General features: G+C 39.8%; 1 protein-coding gene across 1 annotated transcript in view; it reads right to left on the bottom strand.

The window, feature by feature from the left end:
- The window catches only part of WNT11 (Wnt family member 11), a 95,547-nt gene extending 77,126 nt beyond the window's left edge, over window positions 1-18,421 (bottom strand). The window contains exons 1-2 of the mRNA XM_075592686.1: window positions 17,818-18,421; window positions 9,451-9,641 (exon numbers count right to left, since the gene is read on the bottom strand). Of these exons, the coding sequence (XP_075448801.1) occupies window positions 9,451-9,527 (77 nt within the window). The 5' untranslated portion in view covers window positions 9,528-9,641; window positions 17,818-18,421. The remainder of the gene's footprint in view (window positions 1-9,450; window positions 9,642-17,817) is intronic.
- Between the last annotated feature and the right edge of the window lie 896 nt (window positions 18,422-19,317).

Below are 19,317 nucleotides of genomic sequence, written 5' to 3'. Positions count from 1 at the left end.
AGAAGCATGGATAGAAAGAGGATGTGTGAGGATGATTTATAGGGGTGTGTTTTAGTGCAGGGTGTATAGTTGTGTGGTGACAGAGGACGCAGGTAAGAAAGGAGTTCATGTGAACTGAGAAGTGGGGCAGAAAGGAGAGATGGAGATATATGAATAGAGTTAGAGACATAAGGAGACTGGTGGAAGGAAGTGCATAAATTGAAAATAAGTGCGGTTGCAGCAAATATAAAAAATAAAGGCGGCATCACAGCAATAGTTAAGTGTTGAGATGTGCAGTCTTAGATAGATGATATCCTCTTTTCCAACGTAGATCAAATAAACTCCAGATCGTAGTTAATAAACTCCAAACCGTTGTTATCACTGGGCTTTATATTTTCGTCACCTCCCTTATTGTGGCGAATTATACTTAGAAGCTGCTTAGGTCAGTGATTTGCTACCTATTAAGAATTACATAACCATTTGAAAATGTATTATATGTTTGCAGAATGTACAATCGTTTTATAAGCTATGGTGCAGACAGTATTGCCAAAAGCATTAATCTGGTCACGGATGTCTCTCAGCGGTGCTAGTTTATTGACTCCGCGCACCCATTCATTTTGGCTAATTAGAAGCTACTCCCTTCTATGAGGATCTCTAGCTCCTCATCATTCCATTTTTGACTCCTAAACCCTCAGATATAGTAGGCACATGACGGAGCGAATGGCGTCCAGCACATCTGTACGAGAAGCGATCCATGGCCTGTAGGATTCCTAAGCCGTGCAGGCCAGGGGAGGCGAGGCGTAGGCGAGCCCCGTGACGTCACGTGAGCAGTTTGCCCTCATTGGCTGAACCCGCTCACGTGACCCGGCCGTCGCGCCACAAAATCATTTTGTCTGCCCAGGAATTGCGCGTGCTGTCGCGCTTCTGCGCGCACTCCATGGCCGTCTTCACTGAGGTACGGCCTTTTGTTTGTGCCGCGTGCGATGTCACACGCAGACTATGGACGCTGCCTTATCTGCCTGCAGCAGAAGCAGGAGTAGCTCTAGCAGTGGAGGTCGATGCTTCTCTACCGTTTGCCAGTCAGAAATGGCTGAGGTTTGCTGTTAGGCAAGTGTTATTATTTAAAATTGGGGCATACTCATGGGCGCGGTATTACAGTCACGCTAATACGGAACGTGCCACCAACTAACATTCCCTAAGAACGTTCTTTCCCAATGCACATGTGAGGTGTATATTTTTAGGTTACAGTAATCCACATCCATCCAGGTAAAATTACGTTGATCGTTTTATTAACGGTCCTTACTTTTGCGCATCATTAGCCTTGAGGATATCCGTTAATAAGGAGGAAAATTATGGTTCTTTACCTATTTCGGGATTGTTACGTTAATTGCACTAAAATAGCACATTTCTGTGAATCTACTCCTATGTTCTATATACAGAAAGATACTACTGAAGAAGTAATGCTTGCATGTTATTTACTATATGAATCTCTCTGGCTAAGAACTCGTGTGAATTAAATTGCATTGCCTTTCAATTGCCTTATATTAGTGTAACGGGTATTCCCTATGAATACCGCCGCTACTACCTGCTGTGCTACCTGTTGGCTCTCAGGAGCCTAAGCCTCCGCTTGGGGAACCTGGGGTACATACATATCATACATCTCTAGGTGCAACGCCTCCACCTGGGAGGGATCCCAACGGAGTGGGAGGAGGCCCTCACAGAAAACAACCACACAACACGAACGAATATAAAACAGGACTGGCTTTACTGCATGGAAACACATATATCACTCAATAACATCATAACATCATCATGCGCCACGGTGGGCGCTAACCACACTGGGTGTCACGGCGGACACTAACCACATTAGGCGTCACGGCAGACGCTACCACCTCTAGGCGTCACGGCGGACGCTATCACCTCTAGGCGTCACGGCGGACGCTATCACCTCTAGGCGTCACGGCGGACGCTACCACCCACAATGTGACCCCACCCTGTGTCCAGTAACCCCCACCCAAATGTCTCGTACTCCCAGAGTCAAATACCACTGTGCATATGTGTGTGTGACTGCGCAGCCACTATGTTTGGTGATAGGCCTGGTTGGTGCACGTGAGTTGCAGGTTACCTGCCCGGGCTCCAGCCACGGGTACCGCGATATCAATCCGCACGATCCGACATTGTCCTCCACACCACGTGGGTTGAAAGTCCAGCGCAAACAATGTCTCTCCTGGTGTTAGGGTCTTTGGTGGTGTTCTGAGCCCAGAACCCACCTCGCAGGGCCGCACGGCTTCCGCTCTGTGTCCCTGACTACTTGACCAAATAATGGGGCAGTGTCCCTATCTAGGGCCTGTCCCTAAGCTCCACAAGCTATTAGGTGACTCAGGACCTAACTGGGACCTTGGGGGCTGCTGGCCTATGCAGAGGGTCACTGACCCCTGCATCCACCTCTTACCCCTAGCTGGTCCGGATCCTGAGTGCCTGCGTAGCTGCAAAACCCCGCGAAATGTATCTAACTGGGAGCAGGGGAATCCGGCCTTCTGATTGGCTCCCTGGCGTCAGGTGTCTCTGCCCCTAAGCACCCTGGGGGCTGGCAGTCTATTCTCGCGCATGCGCGAGCTGTCTGAGCCTCCCGCGCTGTGCACTGCCATTGCGCATGCGCAACAGCCCTGTGTATGCGGCGCCCTGCTTCCCGAGCCGCCGGGCCGGTGGCAACGCGATCGCGGCCTTAGCGACGGCCCGATCGCGTCCCCGGCAACCGGCCTGCTCGCCGCTCGCATCCCTAGCTACCAGGGATCACTATGCTTCTGCTCCAGCCCGATCCACACGCGCGCTCGCAACTGGGAAGGAGGGGGTGAGTGCGCGAGGGGGGGGGAACCTGACTACACGCGAGGGGGACCTGGCTACATCAGCAACAACAAAACATTTTAAATACAGAACTCAGTAAAACTGAAATACAGAACTAAATTAGAACAATAATATGAAAAACAGTTTCATGAATGCTGAAAGAGTAAATAAAGACAATTAGGGTCAGGGTCGTCAAAGCGAACCAATAAAGTGTTATATCATTAGATATATGTAACACCCTTTCCCTACCCCCAAGGGAAACAGTGGGTAATAGAGTTACGGTGCTAACCAGTTAGGCTTACAGAAGGCCTAAGCCTCTGCTGCCTGGGATGGCTAGTGTAGCGCCTTCATTGGTGAGGATCCCAATGTAGGCAGGAAAGCCCCTCACGGGAACCTGTATACCTATAGGGTATACCTCAAATAATCACAACCCAAACAATGTATATGCAACAACACTTTATATATATATATATATATATATGTATATATATGTATGTATTTATGTATGTATAACAACAATAACAGTAATTGTCCCCATGGCACCTAGAATCCAGTGTCCGGCAGAACAACCTCTTCACGAATGTACAGATGAGGGCTCCTCCCGCGTGTAATGTTGGTGCACGTACAGTAGGTACCTTCCTGTGTACTCGTGTACACCAGGGTATTTCCTTAGATAGGCTGCATCCATGATCCCATGATGCAGGGCCTCCGACACAATCCCCTCTCTCCTTACTTCCGGTAGCACCGCGCGGACTTTCCACCAGGCCTGGGGAGTCCTCCACTGTGGCTCCATCTGCTTCGCTGGTTCTCTTCTCGACACACTAAGGGGCATGTCCCTCACTACCGGCCAGCCCTACAACACTCCACTAAAGTAATGGGGAACTAGCTGGGGCCTTGTGGGGATGGATCTGGCCTAGTCCAGGAACTTGACTAGATCCCTGGACACTACCTCTCCCCTCGCCGGCTCTGCCAGGACTGACCATGCCGCCTCCTGTCTGCGGAGGAAATCCTGAACAGCCAAGACTTCCTCTTCCGGCGGCGCCAACCACAAGATGGCCTCTGCTTTACAAATAGTCCATTATACATATATGGCTGTGCCAACCACAACATTGCCGACGAAACTCACCCGAACCCTCCCGAGCGACGGGGCCACCGCCAGGGAGGAGGCAAGGGAGGATAGATACCCTGCTACACTTATATGTACACAAAGTTTGGTGGTCAAGGGATGGGTCATGGAAAGCCGAAAAAAGATGGTCGGAGATCATTATTAGAAATGGGCAAAAATACAGAAATTCAGTTCGCAATCTTTTGAAATATCGTGAAATGTTTGATCTGACTTTCACATCAACAATCTTTAGCTATCATTTATTTATACTGATCTGAGGTCTTCAACCAAAAAACCAGTGAAACATTTTTCTATTTAAAAACATGCCCTTCCTAACTCCAGATTGTTTCCTCCATCAGTACTATGCCTATGTATCAAACTGTTTAAAACCATCTTAATAAACGGCGGCAGCATCATCCGGCGGCATCTCCCCCTGCCTGGTCCCATCAAGAAGGCTCCGCGACGGCAAATGGCATCGCGTTGCCACGACCACGGGATATCATGGCGCCATACAACTTCATGTTGTCACGGCAATGCAACGCCGCATGGCGTCCTGTTGTCATGGCAAAGTGCGCCGCGTGATGACGCGACATCTCGTTGTCATGGCAACGCGATGCCATTTGAAGTCGAGGAGCCATCTTGACGGGACCATGCAGGGGGAGATGCCGCTGGAGAAGGTGAGAGAGTTAAATATATAAATAAAAACTTATATATATATACATATATATATATGTCTCTGGGATATTATTCATAAGAAGGTGGCAACCCTGACTGTGATACGCAAGAGCAAATTGTATAATTATTGTTTGTATTATTATTACACAATAATGCCACTCACAAAAAGAGTCACACACACAAAAAGTCATATAATGTAAGTTAAGTGTATCTTAAGGTGTTGTTCCTACTTCAGATTGGTCACAGTATTATTTTCAACAATAATAGTAATAATAATACATAAAATATCTGTGCCATTGATCATTACCATCATCTTCATGAAACACACTTGCTGGCAAATACTTTGACCGTCCTGTGAAAGGATAATACCAGCAGTTTACGTAAAGTGCCGCTTTCCACTGTCATTATTATGTTGAGTTCACTGATATTTGAAGGTGGGCAGCTAATAATGAGTTTCATATGGTAGCCTGCAGGATTTTTATTTTAACAGTACTAATGGGCAGGTTTGCGGGATCAAAATTCGAAAAAAAACATGAACCAATGTTTAGTACCAAACCCAACGCCAGTGAAAGTGCCCAACCAAAGTACTAACATCAATGGCCTCTGCTTCAGTGAATACACACAAGGAGTGGGGATATGTGTCTGTCCTCAAAAGCTAATTTACAACATTATTTTCAAGCTGGTTAAATGAAAGCTAATGCAAGATGGCCGTATGGCCATATGGACACTAGAACATCCAGTGCCAGTGTTTGGTAGGTCACTGTTAGGTTACTGTATCTCCCTGTGCACTGTAAGATTGTAGGCTGCTTTGCATGGAGATTCATCATGCCAACAAAGTACTATGACTATGGGGTATAGAAGTTCGATTATTTTTTAAGGTTACAGTACGTTCTCTCATTTTAACGTAACCATATCCATAATGCATATCCCCAATGCCCCTTAACGCCATGTTGTTCAAGCTTCTGCTTAATGTCCTGTTGTTCAGCCATTTTCCTTAAAAATAAGAGAATCCCACATTTCAATGGAGCTTGGGTTTTGCATATGCAAATCAAATGCTAATGAGCACTTTACCTACCAACGGAGATCCTCAGACCTCCATTACTGCTAATAACGTAACCATATTTAGCGCCTGCAGAAAGCTGCCCTTACTCACGTCTAAACACTGAGGAGCATTGAGTTATTTCTCCAAATAGCTTACAAGGGAAAAGGGAAGATCTTAAATGTTACCCATATGAATGGACTGAGTGTAGGAATTAAACCTTTCATGATGTGTTATACTAACAGATATATTGTGGAACATATACAATAACGGGCTGGAACACAGCAACAATTGTTTGTTTTTTAAAGGGATTAACTATAATATGTTGTTAATGATGAAAGTGAATGTCAGATCTGTTTATGCGGCCTACTATTGTACTGTATATATAATTTATGGTATAAAGTGTGAGTTTACCACAATTAATCTACATATGAGAAAATGATTTTCAAGGAGACAGAAGTAAGCAAAATAATATTTATAATATTTAATTACACACAGTTCAGGCACTGTATGTAAAAACTTAAATGAAAAAGACAAAACAAATGTAACAAAGTATATAATATTCAACAAACATAACTATATACATTGCAGACTATGAGAAACATATATAAAGCGATTTACAAAGTATGCCTGGTGTGTTTGGGAAAGAGGTGTGGGACAATGTGTCTGTGCTCTCCTGCATTGCCCAGGTCAGGACACCAGCAGATCCAGTCAATGCTGGTAGTTACAGCTGCGGTGTGCTAACGGTTCCTAATAACGTTCTGTCCCGATGTGCATCGGCAGTGTATTTTATTAGGCTACGGTAATCCCCCTTCTTCCAGGTACCTTGGTTGTTTTGCTAACAGACCTTACTTTTGCATACCATTAGCCTTGAGGATACCCATTAATAATGAAGAAAATAAAGTTGGTTACCTACAGTAATTAGGTAAGCTAGCATTATTTGCCCTTAATTAGCGCACTTCTGAGGGTCTACCCCTATGACTGTGTGTAGCCTATGCAAAGAATAACCATTCTGTATGCTGTATGTCAGGGGTCGCAAACTGAGTTCTCAGGGGCCACAAACCGGCCAGCTTTTATGGATATCCGTGCTTCAGCACAGGTGGCTCAGTCAAAGACTGAGCCACCTGTGCTGAAGCAGGGATATCTATAAAAACAAGGCCAGTTGTTAGCCCTTGAGTACTCAGTTTGTGACCCCTGCTGTATGTCATACTGCCCGCTGATGTGGAGTATAGACCAACTTCTAAAGTGCTGAATTTATTCAACTCCGATACAAAAAGAAAGGGTAACGTGAAATGTTAAACTATACTGTAAGTGTAAAGAAGCTTTTTTGGCCTATTAGCACATCTGTAGTTTATTATTTTTTTCAAACAGAATGTCAAAATAATAATGAGTGATGATGTACAGTATGCATCTGCATTAATTTATTAAGACAGTTAGGTGAGCTCTGACATTCCCACACAATTTTACTTTTTTGGAATAAAACAAAAATCGGTGAACTGGGAAAATAAAAATGCATTGGAACTAATGTGAAAAAAATATCACTCTATTCCTTTTTTTTGTGATCTTCTTGTGTAACCTGGAAGATTCCAGAAACAACTGAAAAAGCAATTTCCAGTCACCAGGTCAGAGGAAAATATGCTTCTCTGTGGGAAAGGTTTGCAAAACTCTGGAGAGTCTTAACAATGCAATGCAAACTCTTCCAACAGGGAAAGGGTTAACGCGAGGACTGGGAAAGGAATGGAAATTAATGAGTCCTGGATTGATAGATACGCCCTCTTCCCCCAAATCCCATTTGGGACGTTTTCCAGTTATATGAAATCGAACCTAAACAGTTAGAGCTGATTTCCACCAAGTCCTAAACAGGTGTACGTCCAGCAGACAAATGCATCTGGTTGCAGTTCATACTTCGAATACCAATTTAATCTTAACCTTCATCCACCACAGAGGGTCCTTAGATACTGTAGATCTCACAAAAGGCTTAGGGAAGTCCTATTTCAGAGACCAATTAACCCCCAAAGTGCTGAAGTCTTCCATTTGCTTCTGTTTGAGACCTCGTCTAGCATCAGCAATCAGTTTAAAACCCATGAGCCATTTGCCTGTCAACGTAATGAATGACTGCCATTCTTAACAAGGCATTATTAAACTTGAATTAATTCTCATCAGCCAGCAAATACCATTAGTAACCATTCATAAAATCTGTTTACAAGAGGAGGGTGGCCTCCGGGCCTAATAATAATGGGAACATTCTTTACCATGTCCCCTTTTTAAAAACATGCAAAAACAGCCAGGGTAACATAGATCTATTTAACCAGCAAATGTAAATTAAAAGTAGGGGGGGACACAGAAACATTTCCACAGATATGTTCCAATAATTACCTGCATGAGTGATGCTCAATTATGTGCCTGCTATGTTTTCCAAACCTTTACATTGGGTTGTAAAGATCACACACAATGATCAGGCTGAGCTGCATTGTGTAGAGCTGATCGCCCGTATCATTCTATTTAATGCTCATCCACAGCTGAATTCCCCGCAAAGAATGGGGCCTCTTTTGTGTCTATTGAGACTGAGAGTCTCAGAAATAACATCATTTTAGGGACAAAAAGTCGTCCCCCCCTCCCATGTAAAAAAAAAAAAGTTCTGCAAATCCAGAGAGGTGTAAAAGTCTGCCACATAAACACAGAGTAGGATGTACGTACAGTAGGGACAGGATCACCATTCCAAATACAATTACTGCTCACACTTGCAAACAAAAACTGTTTGTTTCAAAGGGAATCAAATTGTTCGTTTTAGAAGCAGGAGATGAGTAGCAATCACATGTATCATTTTATTTTAATATTGCAACAGTGTATGCAGCATAAAAAAAATACATTATTTATAGCCTACGATATATGGCTTAGAATAAGAATGAACTTTTTTGTTTCTCATTATTATTATTTCAATTTAATTTTAGAAGTTGTCTTGGCATTTAACCATAACATAATCTCCTTATTAGCAAGTTGTTTTGGTGGTGGGACATTTTGAGTTAAGAAAGATATATAAAAATCATAGGCTAAAAGTTATATATATATATATATATATATATATATATATATATATATATATATATTAGTGGAAGCACTGTATGCTGGGGATAATGGTAAAAGGCGGGTTTGCAGACCTGCCTAAGACATGTGAATGTGCTCACAAGTGATCTTTTTATTTGCTATATTAAAATGCAAATTACATTTTTATTTTATTATTTGAATCTGTATATTTTATACTTTGCTGTGCTGTATTTTTTTCTGGGATGAAACTTTAAACACAGGGTATTTGGTTTTTCAATCGGGGGGCGCAATGTGTCTTTTTTAATTGATATATGGGACCTGGAAAAACCCCTACAGATGTGAGTTTAAGCATCTCATACTTTAAAAAAAAAAAATGTTTAACCCAAGTCAGGACAAATTTCTATGCCACATTCAGAATAGAACATAAATCACTGAATTTACAAAACACGGGTCGAACGGTAAATGAAAGAAACAATGTAGATACTGAAAAGACAAAAAACACAATAGAATCATTGAACTGTGAATCAATATTCAACAAGACAATGGGAAAAGAAACAAATCAATACATTTTTGGGATTCTTTGTATATTTTGCCATTTTTTACCACTGTTTAATTACACAAACGTCTTTTCTCCCCCGAAAGACTGCCAAGTGCTGCTTCACTTTAATGCATATTCTTTTCTAACCAATATGGGGCTAAGCATTTAAAATGTGATAGGTTGAGGGTGTAAGATTAACTGATAAGAAATGAGTTCAATACTTACAACCATTTGATGCCTTGGCATATCCTTGTATGCAAAAGTACGGTTAAAAATGTCACCAGCAGCAAAGAAATCTTCATCTTCGGAGCCACAAAATCCGTCCAGAAAAATAGAAATTGTCCCAATACGATGGATTTCCACTCTTTTTTTTCAATAGGATACCTTCTTTAGGATTTTTGCTTTGAGAGCAGGACCTGCCATATTAAAATAACATAGTTGTAAGCAGGAATTTTTGTACGGCATCTCATCAAATTATACATACAGGGAATACATACACAAATATATATATATGCATATATGCATATATATATATATATATATATATATATATATATATATATATATATATATATATGTGTGTGTGTGTGTGTGTGTATATGTATATATATATATGTGTGTGTGTGTGTATATGTATGTATGTATGTATGTGTATATATATATATATATATATATATATATATATCAGTTCTTCATCTGGAGTAAGTATTGCAAAGCATTAAATCCTTGTGATATTTTCCCTGGTTCTTTAAAGCTTTCATTCCACTTCTATAAGGACCAAGACCCAAACGTATGGCTTGAATTATACTTCTGATTGCATGTATTATTTTTTTTTCCTTTTACGTTAACCCTCTACATATGGTAGGATTCAAATGTCTGTTTATTTTTCCTCTATATAGGTTTACATGCCAGGGAAGTGAAAATCAAATTTCAAACCTATTCCCGATCCTCCTACTTTCCAACTGATTGTCAGTGCGCGGGGTTGGCGGAGGCACGGAGAACAGGGAGATCTCCCAGTGCTGTGCCTTGGAGGTGCCCTGCCCTGCAGATGTTGACATCTGCCTGATACAGTTACATGGAATGTGTTGTGTGACTTGCATGCTTTCCTTCTCACCTCATTAACTTTCTCCATCCAATACACAAACACATGAGGTGTATGTAATATCGAGCCTACAACGTGCGTCTAGACCAGGGGTAGGCAACTCCATCCCTCGAGGGCCACCATCAGGTCGGGTCCTTCAGGATATCCCTGCTTCGGCACAGGTGGTGCAGTCTTCGACTGAGCCGCTGATTGAGCCACCTGTGCCGAAGCAGGGATATCCTAAAAACCTGACCTGTTAGTGGCCCTTTATGACTGCAGTTGCCCGCCGCTGGTCTTGACCCACATTCAACTTTGTTCTTAATTATTTTTCGGATGCAGCCGCAACAGATGTAGGGAACGTGTTCACCCCTTTGACGCGAGAGGGGCCAGCGACACCTTCCAATGCCACATGGTTAACCGCCATATTTTACATGTAAGGCGGAAAAGGGGGGGTAGGGGGGTGGATCTCCCAGCGGCAAAATCGGGGCCAAACTGGTGCAAAAACATAGCACCAGATTTCTCAGCCAAGAAAATGCCATCGGGAATGGGTTTCAATGAAAATGCTTTCCTTCATTCATTATTATTGTGTTGCTCTAGATTTGCAATCGGGAGACTTTTGATAAAAAAAAAAAAATAAACCTATCTGCCTGACTTTTAAGAGGTTTAAATCAATATAGGGGCCTATTTACTAAAGTCTCTCGGCTGCAAAACCAGTGTACATAACAGAGCCGTAGTCATCAAAGTACAGGAATCCCAATGAGGGTTTTACCTCTGATAAATCTGGTGCAATTCTTTGGCACAGTTTTTGCCCCAGTTTTGCAGCTGGGAGACTTGAGTAAATACCCCCCACTCACTTGACAGAGATTGTGTTGCCCGTAATGTCTGTGTAGTGTCTGTATAACCTCTGTTCTTTTAATGTAACCATGTATTGTTATAACTCTGTGCCCAGGACATACTAAACCCCAATACAACGCGATCCGTTACAACGCGAATCCGCTTATAACGCGATGCAAGCGTGGCTCCCAATTTACGTATTTATGAATACTTTACAACACGATTATTGGTATCTTAAATACTTTATTGTACAATGCATATAATTGTATATTATTTCTAACGCGATCAGCTTATATCGCGATGTGATTCTTTGGACCCCAAGCACAGCGTTATAAGGGGGTTGAGCTGTTCTTGAAAACGAGAGGTAACTCTCAATATATTACTTCCTGGTAAAACATTTTTATAAATAAATAAAAATGATTGCCTAGCTGCAGAATTGAGCACCGTCCATGATGAGGCCCTGTGTAAGGAAAAAGAGGTGCGATTTCACTTAATGTATCAAAGAAGTTCTGTAGATTGCAGTGGGATTTTTCCTGTGATACATATAGTGCAGGTTTTATTGCAGCACTTTTGTCTTGTTATGTCAGTGCCGGCAAACCTGGGGCAAACCAATTACAGCAGCTTCATCAAAGGAACAACTTCAAATGCATCCAATGGGATCGCTTCTCTTTGATAAATACAGTGCTGTTTCTTGCACCGATTTTGCCTCTGTTCCGCAGCGGAGAAACTTTTGTTCGTAGACCCCATAGAACTGTGCCCTGTAATATCTCCCCAACTCCTCCTGCTGTTCGCTGTAGCCACTTCACAAGTCACAATTAGCTCAATACATAGGACGTAGTTATTGGAGGTCTCCAGTCTGCAAAAGGAGGAAGTGCTGGGAAATAATAAAACCCCCACTAAAGCAAAGAAAAAAAATCCTTATGTCTGCTAAATCTGGGGCGGCATTCACACCTCTGTTTGCACCTGTTCTTTGATACTTAGGGGGGATTATTTGCTGAAGTTTCCCAGCTGCAAAACTGGGGCAAAATGAAATAAAAAAAATAACACCAGATTTATCAGAGAAAATGAATCCTACCGAAAGTAATGGAATTTTTTTTCATTGATAAATCTGATGTGGTTTCCTGCAAGCGAGTGTCCCAGTTTTGCTCTTAGATACATCTCCCCAAAGAACCATCATTAGCCAAACAGATAAATATAAGCAGCTTATCTGCTTGAAATCAGTGTATCCGGAGGAAAGCAAGGAATATTCATCCCCCCCCCTCCCACCCCCAAGGTACTAATAAGGAAAAAAGTTAGTGTTAAAGGTGATAGAATCTTTCTAAGGGTGTAAATCACACTAAGTTGTTTATTTTAACGGACAAATTTTTTATATATATATATACTTTTCAGACACTAAGGTCTTTTTCTAACACAACCTTTGTGAGAGATGGATGTGCTGACCTGTATGATAATGCCTGATACTGTACAGCCACACTGGGACGTAATGGGGTAATATGTGTAAAGGAAGCTGAGTGGAGAGCTAATACCCTCTTCAAGGTATTAAACGTCCTTTACATCCCTTTATATGTGGCAGCCAGCTGATATGTGTTCAAAATGCCTCTCTTGTAGATGTACTCATTACAGTATTATAACTTTCTTCTTTCATGGATTAACCATTCATATTTGATGCTGGCTAGTGCATCTTAGTGAATAAGCACCTTCATATAAATGCTAATGAAGCAGGAATGCACCCATACCACATAAAATACATCTGCAAATCAAAAGTTATCCTCTCCTGTTAGACATAGCTAACAGGGCCCAACCACCTAAATAAGTCATATATATATATATATATATATATATATATATATATATATATATATATATATATATAAAAAAAAAATATATATATATATATATATATATATATATATATATAAAATATATATATATTATATATATATATATATAATATATAATTTTTTTATTTTTTTTAATCTCAAAGATGAGGCGATGTCGGGGTTCTTATTGAATTTCTCCTGTACCTTTTCTGTTCTGGAAAAACATGGAGTAGAAAGCAAATTAAAAAAAAAAAAACATTTCTTCAAAATACCTGACTGGGAATTATAAAAAAAAACAAAGAAATGCATATGCCTAATCAATGATCAAGGCAACTATTCAATTTCAGCATCCATTTATTTTTTTCCCCCAAAGAGTATGCATTGTACATTAGGTGACTTTAACTATTTGTTATCTGTGGAGTTAGGAAATCTAACCAGAGTCATGGGAGGCTTGCAAAACAATTATAAGCAGACCTCGCAGGTGATGAAGGGGTTATTATACTAATACACATAAAACTACTAATAAATCTCATGTAATGTACAATACACACTGCTGTTGTTAGGGGCCAGCAAAGATATCTATGAATAAATCGTAAATGAGGTAAAAACACTGCGGTGGTTATAAGGTTGCTGGGATTTTGGCCTCATATTTAAGAACACCTGGAAAATTATTTGACATTCGTATATTTTTGAAATTGACAAAGTGCTGGAAAATGTTGGAAGACAGATGAAAAGGTAAAACAATTTCTAAAGTCATCTGTTTTTTTAGCCATGTATGAGGGACTTTGCTATATATTTTAACCCCTTTAGTGCTGAGCAGTGTCGCTGGCTTTTTTGGCATTGGTGGGGTTAATCAGATAATCAAAAAGGTATCCTGGCTGCCAGTGTGATATACAGGTATCTAGCAACGTGTTTTGGATTTGGAATAAAGTGAAATTACGTGTCATGTAACACCTGGTGTTCATTCATATCACTTTTAACATTTTTAAATCGATTATATGTGTAATAGATTTAACTTTATGAAGATATAATGGGATACGAACATCACAGCGTTTTTATAATGGTCTATGCAGGACTTCCTATGTAACTGAGGGCCATAATGCCCCAACTGAAGTGCTGAAAACTGAATTAAAAGCAGTTATTTAAAAGGGTCATAATAGCAGCTTTTTTAAGAGATCAAAAAATATTTAATGGGAATATTTAACGAAAACAGAAATCTACCAGATTCATCCAAAATAAATTGTGTGACATAAGACAGAGGCGGATATATACAATAATATAGCATAAAAGGCACTGATCCAACTAAGCTGAATTGTACTAATATAGCTCAGATCTCAGTTAGACAAACAGCAACAAACAGGGACTCAGTTTACTGATACTAAGTAACAAATCTAAATCCTTATCTCCAGGGTATGAATGTGCCAAGAAATTCCCAAACAGTTTTAACTGGGATTATCCCTTAAAAGAGAAAGCTGACAGTTGGGTAAAATGATCCTTTGAAACACTGACCAACTGATCTAATATGTTTGTTAACAAAAGTAATACTTGTTTAAGTGTTATGCATGGGACAAACTGTCTCTGCTTTGTGTGTGTCTACACAAGCTCATCCTACTACCTGAAGATTAACAATTTGGTTTTGCACGCTAGTATATTTCTTTTCGTTTAGGGGATTACGCTTGGTATTCATACCTAAAGAAGAAACCCATTAAAAGCATTGCCTTGAAAGGTTCATTGAAAAGATTTAATCTTTAGATGTCCTCTTCCCTGCTTTATCAGAAGCCAAGAGCCTGGTCCTTAACAGAGGCAGTTATAGGCTTTTAATGCACAGAGAGCTATTCCTGGAGTTTTATCTTTTACAAGTCCTTGTAGCAAATGCACTTGGAAGCTCTGTGCTTCAATACTGTTAACACAGTTGTGGTGTGGGTGGATGCCTGACACCGACTTTTCTTTTTTTAAATTAGGGCAAAATTACAGGACACTGATATGCATAATAGTATATACACGTGCAGTGTGATGCAGCAAACGCTAGAAATTATTTTGCAACTGCTCCCTGTGCTCCTCCATCTTTTTTTTACATTTTTGGATTACATATATAGCTCTATGGAACGTAGGGATCCCCAGATGGGCTGGCTAACACCGGGATTTGACCTACAGTATACATTTCCTAGGCTGAGGGAGTGCATCTGGATATTTTATAAACCTTCTGTATAGTATATGGTCAAAACAAAGAATCCCTTTGTATGTACAGTTCACATTTTGCTAGTTAGAGAGCAGAGATTGGAGTTCACCAACCAGGCACCATTTGCCATTTTATTTTTCGCAAAACGAAAAAACGCCAAGAACTAAAAGCCAATGTACATTGCAAATTCCGACACAGAAGCAGATCAGCCTCAGAATTACCCGAGCCCTTTATACGCTGCCATTTTGAGCATACTGTAATTCTGGCAAAACTCGCAACCTTTCATGGTAACCTGAGCAAAATGTCGCATTTTAGCGCATTCCTGAGCAAGTGGGAATTTTGAAGAAAACGTTGCGTAACTTTAAATTTAGGTGAATATTAGAAGACGTGTGCATCTCTATTAGAGAACAGATCCAGAAGGTCATATTGCTATTTCTGCGATTTACACAAAGCATGGCCAGCAGTCTCATCTCATCAGATATAATCCTATCCCGCACAGAGGTTAGCTTAGCTCGATTTGTAATCACAATAACCCCTCTATTCTATTTCTGCAGCACCCAGCCCTTTAGAACAAGCATCTCATTTAAAGACAGTTTGATTAAAGTAATTGTGTGGCATTAATATGTGCCTTATTTAGACGGGGTGAGGACTCAGGTCACAGTTCAAGCTGCTATCAAGTGCCTTTCAGCCTCCTTCAAACACTACTGATTGTCCCCAATGATTTATTTTGTTGTGATGGGAGCCCTGGCTACTTCAATGTACCTGCAGCAGGGGCTCTCACAACTGTTCTCAGAGTCAGGCAAAGAAAAGGGAGGATTAGGAAAACAAATGCAAAAAACAGAGGAAGAAAGGCCCCAGCTATCAAACATTCTCACACTCTGCATCCTGCTGCAATCACTTCTCCTCTCCTTTTGCTGCTCTCTCTTCCTTCTCTGTTCCCTTCTACTACTCAAATATTATTTGTAACCACCATTCCTGTATTATTTTCTCTTTATTTAGGTCATATGTGTGACACATAATGTTTGCTGTATATATATATATATATATATATATATATATATATATATATATATAAAATTATATACATATATATATATATATAATATATATATATATAATTACACACATGCACACACACACAATGTACAGTACATGCACATACACACATTTTTTTATATGTATATAAAAATGTTTTCCTAGGAAGTAATACGTTGAGAGTTATCTCTCGTTTTAAAGAATGTCCTGGGCACAGAGTTATTATGACAAATAATGCATGGTTACAAATACATAGTTACATTAAGTGAACAGGGTTATACATTATATATAAGGCATTGCATGCACAGTTAAAAATAACACATAATGTGTATATATATATATACGTGTGTGTATATGTAAATATTGTTGATATATACACATGTAATGTATGTATATGTATATGTATATATATATATATATATATATATATATATATATATATATACATACACACACACACGTAATATGTATACAGTATATACATAAACACACACTTATATATACATATATATATATATATACACACACACACACACACACACACACACACACACAGTGCGTGTCCTGTTCATTTCTTCAGTTTAATTCGATTTACCACCTTACCATATCTTTCTGTGCAGCTCCAATTTTTACATATAAATTGTACGTTTCTTGTTCAATTTCCATTCATTCCTTGGAATGTCTTTCAGTTTTATCTGCTCAGCTTCTTCCCACACTTCTTTACCACTTCTCCTGATTTATTTTCTCCCTTGACACAACTGTCTTTCCCTTTTAATCATTATTCTCTCTGGCATTCTATGTATTGTTCTTTTTCAGCTATTGTCCTCTTCCCCATTATCTTCTATTTTTCTTTATTGCTCTTCCTCATCTAATTTGCTTCTCCCGACCCCATCTCCACCAGCAGTTCTCACTTTCACTGCTTGTTGTATTTTTGCTCAATATTTAAATGGATACCAAATCCAAAGCTTTGTATTCCTTTCCAACCAAAAATCCTTTGGTAATAACTTAAATAATATATTAAATAGCTACACAGCTTGCCTCAAGAAATGTATCATAATATATGAATGTACATAAACACGGTAAGAATAGTTTAGATTTTAGAATTAGTTCAGGGGAAAAAATACATTGGAAAAATAAGTAGAAATATGCATGTTTAAACTTACATCTGAAAGTTACAAATGAATTGCAAGGGAATATATATGGAATATAAAAAGATATTGTATTATAGTCATTTATGGCTTATGCTGTAATTCATTGCAAATCAAATCTACAGGAAAATAAAAACCTACAGTACATAAAGGGTAAACGTGAAACAAACCCATATTTTATATAACTATTACTAGCAGCTTTAAATACTGGATCTGAACTAAATTATTAACCATATCCATGGCTGACAACTTCCCAAATTCCTAGAACCCCCTTGGATTTTGTTGTAGTTAAAAGTAATTCACAATTAACGTATTGCACAAAAGGGATCATTGTGTGTTTGAGAAGTCAGGATCACTTTAGAAAGTGTGTGTAAGAGAACTATGAAAAGTCGTGCTCACATTTGAAAAGTCCTCTTTTATCTAGAAATAAATAATAAAATGCTTTGGGGGAAAAAAAAAGGGAACACTGATGAATTCTGCAGCTGTATTACTCACCATGTTGCCAGGAGTCCCAGAAACGTTTCCAGTGGACCTGAATCCTATAGCTCCTTCCAGATCCCCTTTTACCTTCCAGGCAAGCTCAAGACAAAGTGTGTAGCGTTCAATCCCTCCTTTCAAACACAAGCTTCATGAGGACAAACACTGTGTAGATACAGATCCATAACACAGGAAGGTAGAGTCAGCAGGAAAAAAAAAAAATCAATGTGTGTGGAGGACAAAATAGCAGAAGAAGCTGGTTGGGAAGTTTGGGAAGGTAAATAAATATCTGTGTATGTGAGTGTGTGAGTTGAAGTTCCAGGACTGATGTTCTCCCTATAAGATACTGCCAGCTAGAGGCTGCCTAGCTTCTCTCTGCCTGAAGAACCTGCTTTTATTTGGTCTCAGTGGCTTTGATCTCAGGAGTGATGTCAGACTGAATTAGCATAACAAAGCACTCCGGATTTACTGCTTCAAACAGGACAAATGAGTGTTTGATCTATTCAGTGTATTTTCAAATGTGCCCTCCTTCAGCACCTCCTCTCCACCAGGAAAGGAGAGAGAGGAGCACGCAATTAGCAGAAGGTCAGGTAACTCTTCCATGGGCTTCTGAAGAGGGGAAGGGTGGGACGGAGTGTAGGAGGTAATTGGTGGTGTGTTATATATGGGTCTGATTTAGCCCTCTGACATACAGGTCCAGCAAATAGAATCACACACCTCCCACTATTTAAATTAATTCATAAAAAAAAAAAAAAACACAGGGCAGCAAAGTACTGTACTCTTAAAAAAATCTGTGTGATACCTCTCATTGGATCAACACCAAACCTTTTCATTGACATTGTGAATCAGCATGTGAGCAACATCCATCCCCTTCTACTGATCTCTGTGTGACTGTCCCAATTATTGTTATGTATTATTTAGTTATTATTATTTATTTTCTTTAGGGGGGGGGGGGAGCAATTGCAATATGAGTTTCACTGCCTTACAACTGTCATGCTAATACATATATCTTTATATCCCATTCTTATCACAAAATACACAACAGGAGGAGGACTTGGGGAAAGTATAACTTACACATTGTAAGACAGACCTACAGAGCATTTCCTGATGTGTTTTTTTTTTTTCTGTGTGTTTGTTTTCTAATTTGATTTATTGGTGAAGTGATTGCAATGATGAAAAAAACATTATGTTGATAATTGACAGTGCCATTGCTTCTTATTTTAAAATCATTAAACTCATTCACTTGCCTGCTAGTATTTTTGCACACGCTTTAAGTGCCATGCAGAACTGTCTGCAGCAATAATGGGATTTTTTGTTCTAGTTATGCTGCGATTTAACTCATTTGGTGCTCGACTCCAGGGATCTGAAGGATGGTTTCACCTGGCGAATATTTTGGGCGAATATTTAAAAGTAGCTCATTTTCAAAAGCGAAATGTAAGCTAATTGGTTTGTCAAAAGCTGCCAGCAGATTTCATGCAAATGTGACCCTTTAACCCTATGACTGCCAGATGGGCTACA

Source organism: Ascaphus truei, chromosome 3, assembly GCF_040206685.1.
Source record: "Ascaphus truei isolate aAscTru1 chromosome 3, aAscTru1.hap1, whole genome shotgun sequence".
Taxonomy (NCBI): domain Eukaryota; kingdom Metazoa; phylum Chordata; class Amphibia; order Anura; family Ascaphidae; genus Ascaphus; species Ascaphus truei.
Note: the sequence above shows the minus strand (reverse complement) of the source record. Positions and strands in the feature narration are given on the sequence as shown.